The sequence below is a fragment of the Aotus nancymaae genome, unplaced genomic scaffold, assembly GCF_030222135.1.
Source record: "Aotus nancymaae isolate 86718 unplaced genomic scaffold, 86718_ANA_hifiasm-v0.15.2.pri h1tg000040l, whole genome shotgun sequence".
Lineage (NCBI taxonomy): Eukaryota > Metazoa > Chordata > Mammalia > Primates > Aotidae > Aotus > Aotus nancymaae.
In genome coordinates, this window is record NW_026988454.1 from 83,279,564 (window position 1) to 83,302,139 (window position 22,576).

Genomic DNA, 22,576 nt, shown 5'->3' on the forward strand with positions numbered 1-22,576 from the left:
TATAAGTACTATGAAGGTGATAAAAATGTTGGAGTGGAAGTGCATTGACTTAGTGTTATCAGAGAAAGCTTGTCTGAGGAGCCAAGATTTTAGCTGAAGATTGATTAATGAGAAAGAATTAAGTAGGTAGTTAGATGTATAGTTTGGAGCTCAAGGAGGGGTCTAGGGTGATGATAGAAGTTTGAGAGTCACTATTACGCATATGATATTAAAACCATGAGAGGCCAAGTACAGTAGCTCACGCCTGTAATCCCAGCACTTTGGGAGGCTGAGACAGGCAGATCACTTGAGGTCAGGAGTTCAAGACCAGCCTGGCCAACATGGTGAAACCCCACCTCATGTCTACTAAAAATAAAAAAATTGGCTGAGCATGGTGGCAGGCACCTGTAATCCAAGCTATTTGAGAGGCTGAGGCAGGAGAATCGTTTGAACCCAGGAGGCAGAGGCTGCAGTGAGCCAACACTGTGCCACTGCACTCCAACCTAGGTGACAGAGCGAGACACTGTATCAAAAACAACCAACCAACCAACCAACCAACCATGAGAGTGCTTAAGTTACATCAGTAAGTGTAGCTGAAGAAGAGAGGAGTATAGCGTCCCTGAACACTTCAACATTAAGAAGACTAGGAGAGGAGGTGGAGGCAGCAAAGGAACCTGAGAAGAAGCAGGTAGTGATGAGAAGGAAACTCAGGCAAATGTGGTATCTCAGCAGCTAGAAAAGAAAGTCTGTCACAAAAGAGAAAGTCAACAATGTCAAACACAGTCAAGATGTCAAATAAAATGAGAGTTGAGAGCTGACCTTTGCCTGCATTGAGATGAAAATCATCAGTGACTTAGTAAGAGCTATCTATGGAGAGGTAAGGAAAAAAAGCCTTATCGACAGATGAAAGAGAGAATAGGTGGTAAAAAAAAAAAAAAAAAAAAAGAAAGAAAGAAAGAAAGACAATAAGAAAATGCAAATCTCTTGAAGGATTTGCTATGAATCAGAGGAGAGTAGGGGATAAAATCCAATCTTTTGAAAAGATGGATAATATAGCACAGGTTTTTGTGCCAAAAATTGATCCCGTAGAAAAAGCAGTGATGCAGCATAGAGACAGAATAATTGTAGGAGTGAAGCCTTTGAAACAGTAAGATGGGATAGGACCCTGAGCACAGGAGGATGGCCTTAATTATGGTAGGAAAAATTCTTCTATTTTAACAAGGAGGGAAGGCAGAAGTTGTGAAAAAAAGAAAAAGATGCAGCTGGGTTAGTAGAATTTATATTAGAATGATGAAGTAGTTTTTACCCTTTTGCATCTACTTCCGTTTGAAATTCAAGATTAAATTATCAACAAAGCATGACAGGGGGATGGGTGTGTGAGAGTGGGAGAAAGAAGGTGTAGAATTGTCTTCTCTGAGAATAATAAGTTAAATCTGCTAAGACATCATAGTGGTAAACTTCACAGAGAAGAGTACCAGTTGGAGATTTGCAGCTATATATAGGAAGTAAATCTTACCAACATTGTTTTGTGATTTTTCTAAAAACAATACTTTTGCCAATTAGTAGCAGTAGGCATCTCTATTACCTAGATTGTATTCTTGAAAAACTACTTTCTGGTCAAAGAAACAGATTCGAAAAATGGCTCATTTTAGGCCTGGGGCAGAACATTTCCAAAATAAACCTGGAACATTTGATCATAACAGAGCAAGGAAGCTATCAAAAACTACTATAGTCATGTCAAAAGGACTCAAGGGACAACATGAAAAGTCTTTCACTTTCTCAAGGTGAGATAATATGAATATCAACAAGGAAAATAACTAAAATGGGCTGAAACACATCAAATATGTTTAAATCCATGAGTTCAAATTGATCCAAAATAAAACCAACAACAAAACCACACACACACACACACAACAACAGCAACAACAACTAAGTGGAAACCCTGGAAGAATTCTAGTTAACTTGCTTTTTAATTTAAAAACTGATAAGCAAAGAGAATCAAGCATTTTTCCTTTTTCTATGTCAACCGTATCCTTGGATACCCAAATAGTAGATGCGGTGAATTTCTCTTTAAAGGAGTGTTCCAGTAAATAAATAATGAATGATAAAATTGGAATATCACCATTTTATAATGCTAGATGAATTCATGAATTTAGACATTTAGCAAAAGAAGCTACTGACATTACAAAAAGGAATTCCAAATATAGTGTGCCTTCTGATAACATCAACACATAAAATGTCTTGTCCAAAAAATTGAACATGAATCTGATTATGTTTCTAGATTCAATTACCAATTGTCCAAGAGTACAGAGGAAAGATCATGTTAACCTATACCATAGGGATGTAATTAACTAAATCCATATTATGGGAAACTCTACTAGAGAAATTAAACAATAGTACCTATGGAAGGTTTATGATTTGGGGGATAAAACAAAAAATTAACTATAAAGGAAGTGATACCAAAAAGTGAGGATAGTAGTTACACCTAGAAGGAAAGAGTCTTTGGAAGAAAACCTGTGGATGGGTTCTGGGTAGCTGGAAAGATTCTGTTTAAATGAATATTTTTATGTAGAAAGGTGGTTGTCTTACAAAAATTCATTAGGCTGTATTTGGTTCTCTGTATATGAGTTATATTTAACAATACTAGAGCAAAATTTTTAAATGAGGGTAAGTTACTTACATATTTAAAATTCTATTATTTTAATATGTGAAGTTACTTGTTAAGCTTTTGTAGGAAATGGGAGGGGCCAGCAGTGTTAAAGAATTGAGAGTGTAAATAACAGAGTTGCAAACAGCAGTTTGCAACTAAGATCACAAATCAAAGAATCAAGTGAGCTCCACATGAAGGAACTGCTCAGCATTAGTCAGTCACTTTAGCCATCTTTAACACATGTTCTCATCTTCATATTGAAGATGGATTAAGTGGAATATACACTGAAAATGCCTGTTTACAGATGCTTCATGTTGCTTTTCAAAGTGCTTTTATATATATTATTTCATAACAGATTCTGAATGAATTTGTGAGTGGAACTGATAATGCTATTTAAGTTCTCTGTACATAAAAATAGTAAATGTTTCTTAATTTTAAAGTATTTAAGAGAACAAACCTACATTTTTTGTAGATGTCAATATATTATTTCAAGTAATTTCTCCTATACTTTTAAGATTCCTGGCCCTTATTTGTTTAAGGAAATAATGTTCACTAGTTTGATAAAAATTGAGATATATTAAATTATTGTTTGAGAAAATTTTAAAGATATTCATGATAGTTTGACAGGCCTGTAAATGTAAACTATTCCTTATGTTGTTGTTGTTTTCTACCAGAGGTCTCTTTATTAGTATCCATGATCGCGGGCATATTGCTTCAGTTCTCAATGCATGGCCAGAAGATGTCATCAAGGTAAGTTATCACATTTTTCCACTATGGCAATTTTTTTCTCTTTTCTGTCCCATAAAACAGTTTAAAACATACTGACAATTCTCATGATAATAGGTAGCATTCATTAGCTTTTCTCGTGAATATCACCTAATTTATATCCTTTTGATTTTTACGTAGTGGGTTAATTTTATTCTGGTGCCATTTAGATACTAAGTTTTCTCATTATTTCTGTCTAATTTCTTAGTACCTCCATTCTAAGTGATGATAAATGTTGAATATGCGGTAGCATCTAAATTTCTTTAAGCAAACCCTTAAATTCTATCTGTTGTGTTTAATTATCCCACTAAGAGGAATCCAAGTAGGCAAAAAAAAAATCTGTTAATTTATTTCTTTTATGATTATGACTTTAAGTAGCTCATTTGACTTCCCTCTGTAAGTAATGAAAATAAAAGTAGTAATAGTACCTGACATTTGGTAGCGTTCTGAATGAGACATTTTACATGGATTAACTCATAATAATAATAATAATTCATTGAGGAAAGGACGGCACAGATAGGTTACAAAGTAGTATAAGATAGTGGTAGGAACTGAATGCAGGCCCCAGAGCTGGCCCCTGAGTCCCTGTTCTTAGACACAGGGCTATGCCATCCTGCTTGTCTAAGGGAGGTGAGAAGTATTTGTTCTCCCTTTGGTTCCCTTTTTATTTTCTGTTGAATACCTAGCAACTTTGTGGAATCTTTTAGGACTAGGATGGAATAAATCAATGCCTTTTGGTGGTACAAAGGCACTTCAGCTATAACTTATGATGTGTAAGTCCGTTAATGATCTTTTTAAAATTATTTTAACTTTTTTAGAAACAAAGTCACACTGTGTTGCTCAGGCTGGTCTTGAACTCCTGACCTCAAGCAGTCCTCCTTCCCCAAGTATTGAAACTATAGGTGTGAGCTACCATGCCTCAGCGATCGTTCCTATTTGAGAAATTGTGGCCATAATTAATTAATTTGGCTCTCTAAGGCTCATGCTAGGAAAACTTATAAATTAAAATGGTTTTTGTTATTTCTGGTGTCCTCAATTTTTTTATTATATTTATTAATTTATTTATTTTTGCTTTTTCCACCTAAGTTGCTTCCTCAGCTTTTCTGCTATCAACTTCCTCAGCTTTTCTAAGACCATGTTATCCACAGATTCCGGTCTTAGAAACTACCCTAAGAAACATCTTAATTCTATAAAGCAGAAGTATCTGATCACCTAAAGATGTTTACTTTTAATCAGGAATCTAAAGGAGATTTTAAGAATAAACAGGTTGACCAGAAGTGGTGGCTTATGCCTGTGCTCCCAACACTTTGGGAGGCTGAGGTGGGTGGGAGGATTGTTTGAGGTCAGGAGTTTGAGACCAGCTTGGGCAACATAGTAAGACCCCATTTCTAGAAAATATTTAAAAATTAGCTGGAATGGTGGTGCATGCCTGTAGTTCCAGCTACTTGCTGGGGGCTGAGGTGAGAGGATCACTTGAGCCCAGGAGTTCGATTCTGCAATGAGCTATGATCACACCATTACACTCTAGCCTGGGTAACAGGGCAAAACCCTGTGTCAGAGAAAAAGAAAAAATAATTGACAAGTCAATAGAGAAAGTAGTTCTGCAGTAGAAAGTTCTAGTCAATATCCCTATAATCATAACAGCTAGGGAGTAAGCTATCACACCATGTTTCTTGTTCTTCCAACTAGTTGATCTCTGCATCTTTAACTTTATTCATAGCCTAGTTTTATCCTTTGGACTCTTAATATTGGGTCCTTACTGATGTTCTTATCCCTAGCTATGCCCTCTTTTATTTAAAAATCTTAGCATAGTGCCTGGCACATAGTAGGTACATGGCAGCCTTTGATTGTAAAAGAATACTGAAGATAAATAAGAATATCATATATGGTCTCTACTATATAATTGAAAGTACATGTGAAACAAAGTCAATTATTATTAGGCATAATGTAATCAAACTGTGTATTAGAAGTGCCTTATTCATTCATTCTGAGGAGAGTATTATTTAGAGAAGTCTGGAACAGTTAAGAAAACTTTTCTAGCAAAGTTGGAACTTAATCCAACCTTTGATAATTAGAAAGGGAAGAACATACTATTCTAGGAAGAGAACAGATGAATGTAGGTATCAAGTTCAATAAGAGAATGTAGTGTTTTTAGACAATAAGGAAATTCACTGGCCTGAGTAAAGCTGAGTGTTAGTATTGGAATATAGTGGAATTAGCATTGCTTAAGTAGTGATCAAATTATTATAAAAGGTTTTGAAATTCAGAAACAGATTTAGATTTGAGAATAGAATGTCATATTTGACAATATATAAGTAATATTTGAAGATTTGAAGAAGCTTCAGCTGGAAACAGATTTTAGAACAGTTTCAAAAAAGCAGGAAAAGATGCAAAGGTTCTACATTTAGGTAGGCTACAAGAGGATGGGCTTTCAGAAGGAAAAAGAAGGGGTGAAGACTGGACACCTGGAGAGTAGTTTTATGTGTTCAGGAGAAATCTGAATATTTCATACAGAAGTTTCTATTCAGGTAATGCCTAGATAATAATTTGTGTAGTGAAGTGAAGATTTAATTTCTGAAAAACAGACATCATTGATAGAATTGTAGTTGTCTTACTGATATTAGTCCTGCTATTGTGACTTGATTATTGTATGGAAAACGTCCAACTGCTTCATTTTTCTGAAGCAGGAGATAAAGTAAGTTAAAAAAAAAAAAAAAAGCAAGGGAATATTAATTGTGATAAAATATGTAAGTGACAAAACTTTTTTCTTTGAGAGAATTCTTTTACTGTTAAAATATATATTTTTTATGTGGAAGTATTTATGAATTAATGCCATAAATATTCATTTGTAATAAAGCATAAATATCAAATGACTCAAAACATTTTAAAAATATCTCAAACTACTACATATATAAATGTTCGTGTATATGTATATAACTAAATAATATAAATAATGACTCTGAAAGAATAAATAGGGAATAAAAATTATGAAGAAACAAGAAATAATGTGCTTTTTTTTTTTTTTTTGAGATAGAGTTTCACTCTTGTTGCCCAGGCTGGAGTGCAGTGGTGCAATCTCGGCTCACTGCACACTCTGCCTCCTGGGTTCAGCATTTTATAAATTATTGTTCAAGTCATAACTAAGCTAAATGACAATATTAGTCTCCTTATAAAACACATCATAAAAATTTTTGTAACTATAGGCAGGCCAATTGGACTTTACTAAACTATACAAAGAACATGTTCATAAAAGTATATAACATCAGTGATATGTAAAAGTATCTCTATTTGTGGTAATGCAATAAATAAAACTGTTAAATACATATTAGAAATATTAGGACTTTGAAAATTTGGCCTTAATTTAATTTAAAAACCAAAGTTATAGTTCTTTGCAGTATTTATTTTACTTTAAATCAGAGCTGAGTTAAGCCAGTGGTATCAGATTGCTTCCTCCAAAAGAGCATCACATACTGACCCATTGCTGTTTGACATGGAACATTTTCCAAAGACAAATGTGTAGAATATGCAAAAATGATTTTCACCTACCTCTCAAATGTATTTACCTTTAAAATAATTTTTCAAGAGCTGCATAATATAGGTGAACAGGAAATTAAAGGAAATATCTTAAAAGTATATTTTAAAATATATTCTGCAATGTGGTATGGTGAAAACAGCACTGTACTAGGAATTAACATACCTGGGTTTCTGCTTCTTTGATATTAACCAAGTAAATCACCTTAGGCAAATTACTTCAGTTCTCTGATTTTTTTCAGTTTCCTAATTTATAAAATAAGAGGAATGGATGGAATGTACTTTAGATTTCTCTTGACTTCTAAAATGCTATGACTTTATAATTAGTTCTGAGGAAATAATAGTAATAATAGTTGTAAATTTTTAAGAATATTTGTAATGTACCAGGTACTGTGGTAAGTTATTTTTATATAATGATTTCATTTTATGTAATCATAGTTTTATTCAGTTTACTAATATTTGTTGATTATTTACTGTTTGCCAAATAGTGTACTAGGTGTTGATGGACAGTGGTAAGCAAAAAGAGCTGGTTCTCAATTTTATACAGCTACTCTGAAAAGTGCATTTATTACTCCCAATTTACCAATAGGAAACAGAAGCTTAAATTCACCCAAGGCCAATAACTGACCTTTTTCCACATTTCTCTGAATATGATGAGTGTAGCAGTTTGTAGAGTATCTAATAAATTGCTTCATAAGATTGGTTTTGTTTAAATTCGTATAATTGCCATGAAACACAAAGATGTTCAATAATATCAAATTACATAAAATTAAAATCTCCACATGATTGAAGTATATGCTTCATAAATATTCAAGGTAATTAGAAATAAACTAAACAAGCTGGGCATGGTGGCTCACGCCTGTAATCCCAGCACTTTGAGAGACCAAGACAGGCAGATCACAAGGTCAGGAGTTAGAGACCAGCCTGGCCAACATGCTGAAACCCCATCTTTACTAAAAATACAAAAATTAGCCAGGCATGGTGGTATGTGCCTGTAATCCCAGCTACTCAGGAGGCTGAGGCAGGAGAACTGCTTGAACCCGGGAGGCAGAGGTTGCAGTGAACTGAGATCATGCCACAGCACTCCAGCCTGGGCGAAAGGGCAAGACTTGGTCTTGGGAAAAAAAATTAATTAATTAAAATATATATATATAAAAGAAAATGAAATTCATTAAGTCTAGTGGAAGATTTTCAGGTAAGAGAAGTAGCAGACTGTAATGGACATGTTTCACAGATACCAGGTGGTTATAGGAGTTAAGGAGAATGGGTCAGATTGTTGTAAAAATAGGAGAATGGTGCCAGGATGCATAAACCAAGGATCAGAGCATTTGGGGCAGAGGTATAACCTTCTCAATCTCCTTCAGTAATTATGCATTACTTTACTAAGGACACTCTTGTGCTCAAAATGGACGTGACTAAGTTCAAAGCCATCCTATGTTTCTTTTGGTTCCCAGTCTGAGCTCTTATTTCCCTATACTTTACCCACTTGCTCCTCTTGATTGCAAACTTATTTGGTTTGTTTGAATCTTTATGTGCACACTTGCCCTTCTTTTTTCCATAACCTAATTTAATATATTTATAAATCAAGTTCATTTCTTCACCCTATTCTTCCACAGTTACAATTATAAAAACTTTTCCATATATATTCAATTTATGTTTTTTAACAGCTTGATATTTCACTAGTATTAACTTCAGAATTTGTCAGAAATTGTGTCTCAGGATTTGCAAAAACTTGTTAATAGGTAATTTTTCTTCTAGGCCATTGTGGTGACCGATGGAGAGCGTATTCTTGGCTTGGGAGATCTTGGCTGTAATGGAATGGGCATCCCTGTGGGTAAATTGGCTCTATATACAGCTTGTGGAGGGATGAATCCTCAAGAATGTCTGCCTGTCATTCTGGACGTGGGAACCGAAAATGAGGTAAATAATTTAAGTCTGTAAGGAAGCTGTGTACCTTTAAAAATGGCACCAATTCTTGCATTTTGAACTTATTCTGGGAACTTCATAAAATTCATTCTTTTTTGTCTGGTTCTCTCTCTCTCTCCAAACCTGCCCTTTGCTATTATAAGAAAATTACTTCTTCTGTTTTCCTTTTCCCATCTGTATAATGTGATTAATCTTTTACCTGCTTCCCTAGTGCCTTATGATGCTTTGGTATGCATTTACACCATTATTCCATAGAGTGTATGTTTTACTTTAAGACTTAATAGTTTTTAAAATTATTATTTTTATATTATATAGGAATTAATCTCATGGGATTTATTAAGTTTAATCAGTCTGAAATATTCTTGTTTTAAAACTGTATTGAACCTGAGGTAGATCATTTAGAGTTTAACTTTTCTCATTCCTGACTCAATATTTAGAATCTTAAAGTTAGATGTTAAGTACTACTCACTTTTGCTCATCCTTTACTGCTAATATTTAGGATTAGTTAGATGGATACTAGGAGCTAAAGGCAGAATTTTCTGAAACAGAAATGAAAGATAATAGTCAGTTAAGGATGAACTTTTAAAAAGTTATTTATAAATTTCAGACCTAGGTCCCAAACAGATAGATCACCAAATAAGACCTTGATATAAATATGTACATGCATTATGTTTATTTTCTTTGTCTCCTTCTAAAACAATTGAAAATATAACTTTTGATCTGTCAGTAATGTGAAATGTATTTTTTAAATGAGCAAAAATATATTTATAATAGTAACTTAACCAGTTATGTTTTTTAATCTACACATACAAAGTTATAATATATAACTTGATCTGTGTATGAATGCTCACTTAACCTTTATCAAAGGATATATTTTGATAAAAATACATGGCTTATTTGGCCTTTTCTCAATACCAATAGAAATGGCTTAGAAATGATCAAAGCTGGCTTCTTTAAACAATTATTCTAAAATTTTCCTCAAGCCAGAAGAGGTAGTGCGTACCTATATTTCTACCTACTCAAGAGGAGGCTAGAAGGTAGGAGGATTGAACCCAGGAGATTGAGTCTGCAGTGAGCTGTGATTGTGCCACTGAACTCCAGCCTGGGCTACAGAGTAAGACCCTACTCTAAAAAATTTAAATAAAATAAAATAAATATATTTCTACTTTATTTTAAAAGATATTCTAAAAATTAGTATGTGATAAGTTACATTGAAATAAAAGAGTTTTTTCCTTATTTTTTTATTTTATTTTTTTAAGACAGGATCTCACTGCCGTTGCCCAGGCTAGAGTGCACTGTCATGATCATGGCTCACTGCAGCCTTAGTCTCCCACACTCAGGTGATTCTCCCACCTCAGCCTCCCAAGTAGCTGGGACTACAGGCACTTCCCACCATGCCTGGCTAATTATTTGTTTACATTGAAATCAAATTTTAAAAATTACAAAATTATATAGTATATCTTAAAATTCTATGAAGAAGTGAATATGTAATGACAAAACAGGCATGCAAAAATGTAAGAATTTGGCTTTTTTGTTTTTTTGTAAGAGATAGGATCTTGCACTGCCACCTAGGCTTTAGTGTAGTGGCACTGTCATAGCTCACTGCAGCCTTAAACTCCTGAGCCCAAATGATCCTCCTACCTCAGCCTTTCAAGTAGCTGGGATTCCAGGTGTGCACTGTCACACCCAGCTAATTTTTTTTTATTTTTATTTTTTGAGATGGGGTCTTGCTATGTTGCCCAGTCTGGTTTTGAACTCCTGGTCTCAATCCTCCTGCTTCACTGGGATAACAGGTGCAAGCCACCATGCCCAGCAAGAATTCAAGTTTAAACCTGGGCCATTTATTGAGATTGTTTGTATAAGGTAGACATTAAAAAAAAGCTGTGCACTAGTGAAACTGTAACACTAAGACTCATGCATTGATAGACTGTATTATATGAAAGAATTGATTTCATAAAACAGATTGTATTATATGAAAGAATTGAGTTCATGAAAGTAGGTCTTAAAATTGCCAAATTGATGGTTGTCTTGAATTTTCCACATTATCTCTGTTTAATGTGCATTTGTTTCCTCTTTTGGTGTTCATTGTTTTTATGTTATTACATTTCTATCCAGTATCTTACTTCCTCAGCCTGCAGAACCCATCCACTTACCCTTCATGAAATTTCTTACTTTACCCCGCTGTAGATCTAGCTTTTTCACTCTTGTTTTATTAAGATATGTCTGGTGTATACTACATTTCAAAATTTCAAAATTTTTAAGCTGTTAAATTAGAAAATAATCTGATTATCTAAATTAATCTATTGTTAAATGCTATGTATTATTTCTAGAGATTTTGCTTACTGCCACTGGCCTTTCAGGAATTATTAAGGGAAGAAAATTAAGTGAATGGTGGATCTTTAACTCTTTGACAGGTCACTGGAGCATACTTTTGTCACTTAGAGAACTGTCTGAAACTCCTCAAATTCCATTTGGTAGATTTAATTGAATTAGACTAATATTGAGTACCTACTCATTATGTTAAGTGAAATAAACCAGGTACAGAAAGACAAATATCCCATGTTTTCACACTTGAGCTAAAAAAAGTTGATCTCATGGAGGTAGTTGCCAAAGTCTGGGAAGGGTGTGTGTATGTCAGAGTAGCGGGTGTGAGGATGAAGAAAGGTTGGTTAAGGGGTGCAAACATGTAGATTGAAGGAGTAAGTTCTAATGATTAATAGCAGAGTGGGGTGACTACAATTACCAAAAATGTGTTGTATATTTCAAAATAGCTAGAAGAGAGGACTTGAAATGCTACCACCACGTAGAAATGATACTCAAGGTGATGGACTCCCTAAATGCCCTGACTTGATCATTACACATTGCATGCATGTAACAAAGTATCACATGTACCCCATGAAAAGGTATGAATTTATGTATCAATAAATCAAATTTAAAAAAATATTGAATATCTGCTATCCATCAAAGCTTAAGAAAAGCCTAGATATCATTGGAGTAAGAAACTTAGGATTTTGCTGGCAGGATGCTCTGAATCTAGAAGAGGAGATACACATATAACTAGTTTCAGCATGTATTAGTTGCTTTGGTAAAGGCTTTTGAAAGCGTTTAGCAAACCAATTCTCTAATAATTATTATATAATCTTGTTACCAGTGAACAAAGAATTGGACAAATCACACAAAGCAAGGAAAGAATGAAGTAACAAAAGCAGAGATTTATTGAAAATGAAAGCATAATATCCTAAGTTCTCACAACCAAGCTAAAAAAGTTGCTCTCATGGAGGCAGAGAGTAGAATGGTAGTTGCCAAAGGCTTGGAAGGGTGTGTGTAGGTCAGGGTAGTGGGTGGGAGCCCACAGCCCAGGAGCAGTCCTGAACAGCCGCTCAAGGACCTGTATACAGAATTTCTCAGGTCCAAATACTGCCTAGAGGTTTCCCATTGGCCACTTGGTGATCACCCCATGTAAATGAGGTGGTGGCCTGCAATCAGTGAAGTTACAAAGATCACACTCCTAGCAAACATCTGATTGGTTGTGGAAAGCAACCAGTCAGAGGCTAAAGTGAAGTTACAAAGCTGCACTTCTATGCATATGAAGACTTGGCCCACAGTCAGTCTGACTGGTTGTGGACAGCAACTCATCAGAGGCTAAAGTGAAGTTACAAAGTTACACTCCTATGCAAACGTCTGATTGGTTGCAAAAACCAACCAATCAGAGGTACTTTCAATTTCTCATCTGCTAGCAGAAAAGGTAGGGGTTTGCAAAGGGAGTAGCCTCTGGTCCTTTTGTTACTTAGGCATGGAAGTTTCGGGTTTTCCTTTCAATTTGGTTCTAGGAAGTCAGTGCGAAATGGCCTTAGGTTTCCAGCCTCCAGACCCTATTCTCCTGCCTCACTCTTAGTTTTAAACTCAGCATTGCTGTTATCTTCTTATAAATTATCTTTTTCGTCTCTACTAAAAATACAAAAAATTACCTGGGCATGGTGGTGCATGCCTGTAATCCCAGCTACTCAGGAGGCTGAGGTAGGAGAATTGCCTGAACCCAGGAGGCGGAGGTTGCGGTGAGCCGAGATCGCACCATTGCACTCCAGCCTGGGTAACAAGAGCAAAACTCTGTCTCGAAAAAAAAAAAAAAAATTATCTTTTTAAATAAATCATATTTGGGGAATTTAATTGTAAAAATGTATACTATTAAATGATCAACTAGAGTTCTTGTTGTAAAAGGAGAGTAACTTATTTGTTCCATTTATAAAAGACAGTTTAGCTGTACACAGAGTTAGTTACACTACAAAGTTTACGGGTATACTCCCCAAGACTGCCCTCATTTCTGACATCAGTTGCAAGTTCAAGAGCTTCCCAAAACTAACTTCAGTCTTGTTAATTTGCTAGGACTCACAAAACTCACCAAAAGCTATTGTACTCACAGTTACAGTATATTATGGGTGAAAGATACACATTAAAATCACACAAAAGAAGAGATGCATAGAGAACTGTCTAGAAGAGTCCCAAATGTGAAGTGTCCATTTTCTTGTAGAATCAGAACATGTCACCCTCCCAATATGGATATTAAATATCAACATGTGTCCCACTGTTCAGAGTTTTATTGAGGATCCATTACCTAGTCATGATTCATTGATTGATTGATTGCCTATGTAGTTGAACTCAGTCTCCAGGTTGACTGGTACTATATAAGAAAAAGGCCCTACCCCAGATCACATGGTTAGTCTTTCTGGCATCACCAGCCTTCGCCTGGTGACTATCAGTTATGATCACTAAGCTACTAGATAAAAGGATTAGGCCCTATTCAAACTGGTGGAATGCTTATGAATTGTCACCAGAGCCCATGCACAGAATAAATAAAAATATAAGAGGCAAACAGACAAAAAGGAAAATAGATGGCCGGGCACAGTGGCTCATGCCTGTAATCCCAGCACTTTGGGAGGCCGAGGTGGGAGGATCATAAGGTCAGGAGTTAGAGACCAACCTGGCCAATATGGTAAAACCCGTCTCTACTAAAAATGACAAAAAAATTAACCAAGCATGGTGGCATATGCCTGTAATCCCAGCTTCTCAGGAGGCTGAGGCAGGAGAATTGCTTAAACCCCAAAGGCAGAGGTTGCAGTGAACCAAGATCGCACCACCATACTCCAGTCCAGCCTGGGTGACAGAGTGAGACTCTGTCTAAAAAAAAAATAGATGTAAATTTCATTGTTAAATAAGCAGAATTAAGTTTTAAGCTCAGATAAAATTAAGGATTTGATCATTTAAGCTTTTAAGGAAATATAGTTCCTATGTTAAATAAACTGTCCCAGAGCATATTAAAATTGAAAGGTTAACATTTCAGTTTTTAAAAAGAGCATAACCTTGATATCAAAACCTGGTTAAAAAAAAAAAAAAAAAAAGCACAAACCAAGAAATTGCTAATTAGTCTCATATTTACCCATGCTCCCAGTTTTGTCACTTACTAGTTACATAATCTTAAAAGAGCTACTTAACCTTTCTGTGTTTTGCTCATGTAAAATGAGTACTTACCTCATAGAGCTGTCATGGTTTAATACATTTAGAATGCTTAAGTTGTGACTGGCATTTGGTAAGCACTTAGTAAATGTTAGCTCACATGAATGTAGATGTAGAAGCAAAAGTTCTTTATAAACTATTGGCAAGTAAAATCTTGCAGAATATTTTCATGTTGAAATAATGTTAATGTTTGAAATCTATCCAAACCATTAGTTACATCATAATTAGTGGTGATATAGTAGAGGCATTCTTTTAAAAGACAGGAGAGCTGTTATCACTGCTGTTCTCTTTTTTATTATTCAGAAAATTCTAGCCTACATAATGAGACAACAAAAACAAATGGGATATAACTGACAGGAAAAAATAATTATCATTATTTTTAGGTAATATGTTTATCTATTACTGAAACATAAGAAAACCAACTAAAAATACTGTGGTCAAATTATAGCACTCAGTAAAGTGGCTGCTTATAAAATAAATATTCAAAACCTAATAGCTTTTCTATGTAATTGTAATAGCCAGTTAAAAAATTAACTCATTAACGGTAGCAACAATATTCTAGTCTGCTAATGTTATATAGTATTTTACATTTCTAAGCAAAGAAATAGTTACATATTATTTGATTAATCAGAAGAATTAAATTGGGGGCAAGTATTTTTTTCAAATCTGATCAAGGTATGTTGCATTTATTAAGCAAAATATCTTTTCATCTTTGACTCAACTTGCTGTTACTTTTATTGACTTCTGGGCTGTGCATATCAACTGTATTCCATTAGCAATATAGTACTTCTCAGGGTAAAAATAGAAGCGGTTTAAGATTCTGGTTTAACATTTCTGTTGCTTAAAATAGATAGAAATGCTCTGACACATAACTTTCTCTTTCTGTTTGAGTTCTTGGAGTTCAAACTATGTTAGTAATATTGAAACCTGTAAAACTTCCTAATCTGGATTTTTATGGTCTTTAATAATGTGTGGTGAAGAATAGAAAAATATTTGGAATCAACTGAGTTGCCATGCATAATGTTCTTATTTTATTCATTCTGACATTTTATTCTTTGTATTTATTCTTCCACTGCTGCATTACTGAGAAGACAGGAAGGAAAACTTAATTATGACTGAGTCTGTAGGTTTGTTTAAATTGTAATAGTGTTTTTATGTAGTGACAGTTTCACATGTAGAAAACTGATCTGCTTTACTGAGAAGACAGGAAGGAAAACTTAATTGTCACTGAGTCTATGGGTTTGTTTAAAATGGAATGGTGTTTTTATGTAGTGACAGTTTCACATGTAGAAAACTGATTTTAGTCAAAATATTCCTGTAGTAATAATTTTTAATCTTACTGCTTTTTTGACTCTCTGAATAGTTTTACACTTCATAACCAAACTATAAAAACTGCTTGATAACATCACTTAGTTTCTTATCCAGAATAACCTAGCAAATTTTTTTTTAATTTTTAATTTAATTTTATTTTATTTTTTGAGACGGAGTTTCGCTCTTGTTATCCAGGCTGGAGTGCAATGGCGCGATCTCGGCTCACCGCGACCTCCGCTTCCTGGGTTCAGGCAATTCTCCTGCCTCAGCCTCCTTAGTAGCTGGGATTACAGGCACGCACCACCATGCCCAGCTAATTTTTTGTATTTTTAGTAGAGACAGGGTTTCACCATGTAGACCAGGATGGTCTCGATCTCTTGACCTTGTGATCCACTCGCCTCGGCCTCCCAAAGTGCTGGGATTACAGGCGTAAGCCACCACGCCCGGCCTGCAAATTTTAATAACACTATAAAAACCCTAGAAGAAAATCTAGGCAAAACCATTCAGGACATAGACATAGGCAAGGATTTCATGATCAAAACACCAAAAGCATTGGCAACAAAAGCCAAAATAGACAAATGGGACCTAATCAAACTCCACAGCTTCTGCACAGCAAAAGAAACAGTCATTAGAGTGAATCGGCAACCAACAGAATGGGAAAAAATTTTTGCAGCTTACCCATCTGACAAAGGGCTGATATCCAGAATTTACAAAGAACTAAAACAGATTTACAAGAAAAAAACAAACAAGCCCATTCAAAAGTGGGTGAAGGATATGAACAGATACTTTACAAAAGAAGACATACATGAGGCCAACAAACATATGAAAAAATACTCATCATCACTGGTCATGAGAGAAATGCAAATCAAAACTACATTGAGATACCATCTCACGCCAGTTAGAATGGCGATCATTAAAAAATCTGGAGACAACAGATGCTGGAGAGGATGTGGAGAAATAGGAACACTTTTACACTGTTGGGACTGTAAGTTAGTTCAACCATTGTGGAAGACAGTATGGCGATTCCTCAAGGACCTAGAAATAGAAATTCCATTTGACCCAGCAATCCCATTACTGGGTATATATCCAAAGGATTATAAATCGTTCTACTATAAGGACACATGCACACGAATGTTCGTTGCAGCACAGTTTACAATAGCAAAGACCTGGAACCAACCTAAATGCCCATCGATGATAGACTGGACAGGGAAAATGTGGCACATATACATCATGGAATATTATGCAGCCATCAAAAACGATGAGTTTGCGTCCTTTGTAGGGACATGGATGAACCTGGAAACCATCATTCTCAGCAAACTGACACAAGAACACAAAATCAAACACCGCATGTTCTCACTCATAGGTGGGTGTTGAACAATGAGAACACATGGACACAGAGAGGGGAGCACTACACACTGGGGTCTGTTGGGGGGAAATAGGGGAGGGACAGTGCGGGGTGGGGAGGAGGGGAGAGACAGCATGGGGAGAAATGCCACATATAGGTGAAGGGGAGGAAGGCAGCAGATCACACTGCCACGTATGCACCTATGCAACAATCTTGCATGTTCTTCACATGTACCCCAAAACCTAAAATGCAATAAAAAATAAAATACTTTAGCCAAAAAAAAATTCCCTTTTAATACAAATTATAAATGTTTTCCTCTTTTATCATATCTACATGTACTAGATAGTAATGAAAACAGAAAATGAATTCATTGCAAGTTAATAAGACAGTCTTCACTTGTCATAAAGCTACACTTGCCTGACTGCTTTAAATCTTCTGCAGCTTTGAGCTAAAGGAAGTTTAAGGAACTAAGACACCACAACAGAAGTACACAGAAGTGCTTGGCTAGACACCTGAATAACATTGTACCCAATAGGTAATTTTTTTTCCCTTACCTACCTCCTACCCTCCTCCCATCTGAGTTTTCAGTGTCCACTATACTGCTTTGTATGTTCCTGTGTACCCATAGCTTAGCTCCCACTTATAAGTGAGAATATTCAGTATTTGGTTTTCCATTCCTGAGTTATTTCATTTATGCTAATAGCCTCCAGTTTCATCCAAGTTGTTAGGAAGGACATTGTTTCATCCTTTTATATGGCTGAGTAGTACACTACGATATATATGTGAAATGTGGTGTATGTGTATATATATCATAGGATATCATAGTGGTGATATGTGGTATATGATATATATACACATACATCACATTTTCTTATTATACTATGATATGTATCATATATACTATGATATATATACACTACATTTTCACATATATATCATAGTATAATGTATAGTATATCTATAGTATAGTATACTATGATATATATACACATACACCACATTTTCTTATATACATATACCACATTTTCTTTATCCACTCATTGGTTGATGGGCACTTGAGGTTGATTTCATATCTCTGCAACTGTGGATTGTACTGTGGTTAACATGTATGTGCAGGTGTCCTTTTGATATAATAGCTTCTTTTCCTTTGGGATTAATTTCCTTAGGGATTCAACATATGAAGTTGGGGGCAACACCATTCAGCCCATAGCATATGGTCAGTCCTCAAGAGGTCATGGACAAAATGAGTAGGAGAATATCATTTCTGCATAGTTATTCTTTGCATATTAAAACATTGCTCCAGGTCTCAGCTTTTATGTCTAGTTTTATGTTTAGTCTGGCCTTTAGCTGATGTGTACAGTGAACCCTGATACAGAATCCTTATTGCTTGAACTGGCAAAGTTGAAGAGTGACCTTTCCCATTTAGACGATTCCCTTATGTGTTCCAGAAAGTAGTCTTCATCTTTGGCATGAACCAGCCCTGCTGGAAAGAAACTGAATGAAGGAAAAACCTTACAGATTTTGTGTTGTGTGTACCTGCCGTATATCTTCTAGCCTCTCTACTGAATCTGATGTTATCACCAAATTGTGGCCTGTGTTTGTTTTCTATTGCAGCTATAACGTATTGTTACAAATTTAGTGACTTAAAACAACATAAATGCATTTTCCTGTAGCTCTGTATGTCACAAGGCCAACACAGTCTCAAAAGGTTAAAATCATGAAAGGTGTCAGTATGGCTATATTCCATTTCCTGGTCATTTCCAGCTTCTAGACTGCATGCATTCCTTGGTTCATGGCCCTCTTTATTCATTTTCAAAGCCAGCAATATAGCAGCATTTCTCTGACCCTGCTTCCATCTTACATCTCTTTCTCTCACTTCAGCCAGAAAAAGTTTTCACTATTAAGGACTCACCCTTAGTCACGTAAAGTTTCTTTTACCATATAAGTTAATATATTCACATGTCTCAGGGATTAGAATATGGGCATTTTGGGGGGAAGATATTATTCTGCTTACCACGTGATACCAACTAGAGTATCATCATCTGTCCTTTAGCCCTCCTTCACTTCTACCCTTTATACGTTTATACTGCTTGCCACTTCACACAAGTGATTCTGTATTGGAATGAATACCAGTCATCATTAGTAAAGCCAGGGAAAGAAGAAAATTCTCAGCTCCCAGAATATTGGTTTGGCGTTTCATTCACTTGCTCTTTGTTGTCTCATTTTGCCCCATCTTCTCTAAATTAGAAGGCGATAATGGATTTTATGAAGAATTTATCTGCTTTTTTGAGACACTACACTAGTGCCTTGGGAAAGAGAATGGGGTCTTTCTTTTGTTTGATTTTATACACACTATAACTAGAAGGAACTTCTTGAAATTTTGAGGTAAATTTCAGAAATACTGATTGTATAGAACAAAATAGAAAAATTATTTAAATGAGACAGAAACCTGGTAGGAAATAGGAGAATGGTTTTAATTTAATAGTATAAGTTCGAAATGATAATACAAGTTCTCACCACTTCAGAATTATCAGGGGCATGTGTTAAGAATGTGGAATTTTTCACCCCACTCCAGACATACTGAATCACAAGTAAATTTTAATCATTTTTATTTCTAGCACTTTTTAACAATCGTGCCAGCTCATATGCATGCTGACATTTTAGTGCTACTGGTTTTAGACTCTTGCCTGAATCTAATGGTTACTTTGCTTAATACTGTTGATGACACGAGCAAACAAAACAGCAAAAGTTGTATATTATTTCTTTATAGAGTCTGTAACAAAAAATAAGAAATTGTAACAAAGAAAATAATTTTCTGTAGATTATAAATAAAGTTTAAGAATAAATGCTAAAATGAGGAATAGTTACAACAGTATGGAAGATAAAGGTATATAGTGTTCTTAATATTCAAAGAATACTTTCAGGTTGATAAGAGAATATTAGACTAAGCTCAGTAACTCACACCTGTAATCCCTACACTTTGGGAGGCTGAGGTGGGAAGATCACTTAGCCCAGGAGTTCAAAACCAGACTGGGCAACATAAACGAGGCCCTGTCTCTGCAAAAAGTAAAATAAAACTAGCTAGGCATGGTGCCTGTAGTCCTAGTTACTTGGAAGGCCAAGGCGGGAGGATTGCTTGAGTCTGGGAGTTTGAGGCTACAGTGAACTAACTATGATCATGCCACTGTACTCCAGGATAGGCAACAGAGTGAGAGCCTGTCTCTAAAAAATGATTTTAAAAGAAAACATAAAAAAAGAGAACACTTTAAGAAAATGTCAAATGTCCAATATACAGATTGCCTAAGGACATATGGACACAGACAATTTACAAATGAAGAAGTAAAAATGGTCAATAAACTTATGAAAAAAATACACAACAGTAATAGAAAAGAAATATAAATGAATGCTACTTGATAACATTTTTGTGCCTACTTGCCACACACACACACACACACACACACAGACATACATATAGCAGGTAGTATAGGTATTTACTTATTGTATCCTATTGTATGTTTATAGGTATACTTCATAAACAGGCATTATATGAAAAGGTATCTTATTTGAGACTACAACAAAATAGACATACTTATTATATACCACTGGAGGTGTGACGAGGGGCTGTTAATTTGTTCGTACATTCTAGGAGAGCAGAGTACCAATACAAATGTTTGTCTATTGACATGAAAACTTTCATCATATATTCCTTTGTGAAAAGAGGTTAAAATATACTCTGCTGTCATCCCAAATTTGGACAGATAATCTTGTATATTTATAGATACAAAGAAAAGGACCTGGAAGAATATGCATCAAGGTGCTAATGTTGCATAGTTCTGAGTGGGTAGAAATTATTGGTATTGTTTTTAATTTTATTTTCAGTGCCCTCAAACATTTGTGATAAACAAATACTGCTTTTGTAATGACAAAAACACTTAAAAAGAAAATATTAAGACAGTATTTTTTAATTCTCAGATTGTAAGGATAGAAATGTGAGAAACAGGAAATGTGAGAAACAGGCTGGGCGCAGTGGCTCATGCCTGTAATCCCAGTACTTTGGTGGGCAGATCATGAGGTCAAGAGATCGAGAACATCCTGGCCAACATGGTGAAATCCCGTCTTTACTAAAAATGCAAAATTAGCTGGGCTTGGTGGCAGGTGTCTATAGTCCCAGCTACTCAGGAGGCTGGGGCAGGAGAATCTCTTGAACCCAGGAGGCAGAGGTTGCAGTGAGCCGAGGTGACATCACTGCACTCCACCCTGGTGAAAGAGCAAGACTCTGTCTCAAAAAAAAAAAAAAAAAGTAAGAAATGTGAGAAACAAAAACAAGGTGAGATTTGATAATGATTAGCTTCAAATAAATGGATGCTTCAGTTATACTTTCTGAAGAGTCCAGAGTTGAGATAGTATTAACAAGTAAGATAATTAGTATAATTGCCAACATATGCCCTCCTTACTTCCATTTTTGAGCTCTCCTATATTTCCATATGTCTTGTTCCTTACTTTTTCCCCAGTCTTTTTCCTTTTCTCACACTTATAAATTTTCGTAAGTCTTCAGTTGCACCACATGTATTTAGCATGACATTTTTTTAAGTGCTTGCTTGATAGCAAGTGTTTATTCTCTAACAATGATCTATTGAGTGTTTAGTAGTGGCTATAAGAAGTTTTTAATCTAGTAAATTACTATCACTTCTTCTGTGCCAGTCTATTTGGTCTGTGCAACCATTATCAAATTGAATAATCTTGTTAAATTGCTTTTTGTAGATACTAATTTTTTTTGTGAACCAAATCTCTGAGGATATACTCATTATTCAAGCCTTAATTATCTTAATTAAAATTATGAAATTTAAAAAAACTAATTTTTGACAGGGATATTATTATGATTGGAAGAATTTTTTTTTTAATTTTAAGTTCTGGGATACATGTGCAGAACAGGCAGGTTTGTTACATAGGTATACACGTGCCATGGTGGTTTGCTGCATCAACCCATCATCTACATTAGGTATTTCTCCTAATACTATCTCTTCCCTTGTCCCTCACCCCTGACAGACCCTGGTGTGTGATGTTCCCCTCCCTGTGCTCATGTGTTCTCATCGTTCAACTCCCACTTATGAGGGAGAACATGCTGTGATTGGTTTTCTGTTCCTGTGTTAGTTTGCTGAGAATGATGATTTTCAGCTTCCTCCATGTCCCGGAAAAGGACTTGAACTCTTTCTTTTTACAGCTGCATAGTATTCCATGTTGTATATGTACCACATTTCGTTATCCAGTCTGACATTGATGGGCATTTGAGTTGGTTCCAAGTCTTTGCTGTTGTAAATAGTGCTGCAGTAAACATAGGTGTGCATGTGTCTTTATAGTAGAATGATTTATAAACCTTTGGGTGTATACCCAGTAATGGGTTTGCTGGGTCAAATGGTATTTGTAGTTCTAGATCCTTGAGGAATTGCCACACTGTCTTCCACAATAGTTGAACTAATTTACACTCCCATCAACACTGTAAAATCATTCCTATTTCTCCACATCCTCTCCAGCATCTGTTATTTCCTGACTTTTTAATG

The 22,576-nt window shown here is 35.4% G+C and overlaps 1 protein-coding gene across 3 annotated transcripts in view; it reads left to right on the top strand.

The window, feature by feature from the left end:
* The window catches only part of ME1 (malic enzyme 1), a 216,514-nt gene that overhangs the window by 82,592 nt on the left and 111,346 nt on the right, over nucleotides 1-22,576 (top strand). For all 3 annotated transcript variants that reach the window (XM_064360881.1, XM_064360883.1, XM_064360882.1), the window contains 2 exons: nucleotides 3,304-3,379; nucleotides 8,684-8,845. In XM_064360881.1, coding sequence (XP_064216951.1) covers nucleotides 3,304-3,379; nucleotides 8,684-8,845 — 238 coding nt within the window. The remainder of the gene's footprint in view (nucleotides 1-3,303; nucleotides 3,380-8,683; nucleotides 8,846-22,576) is intronic.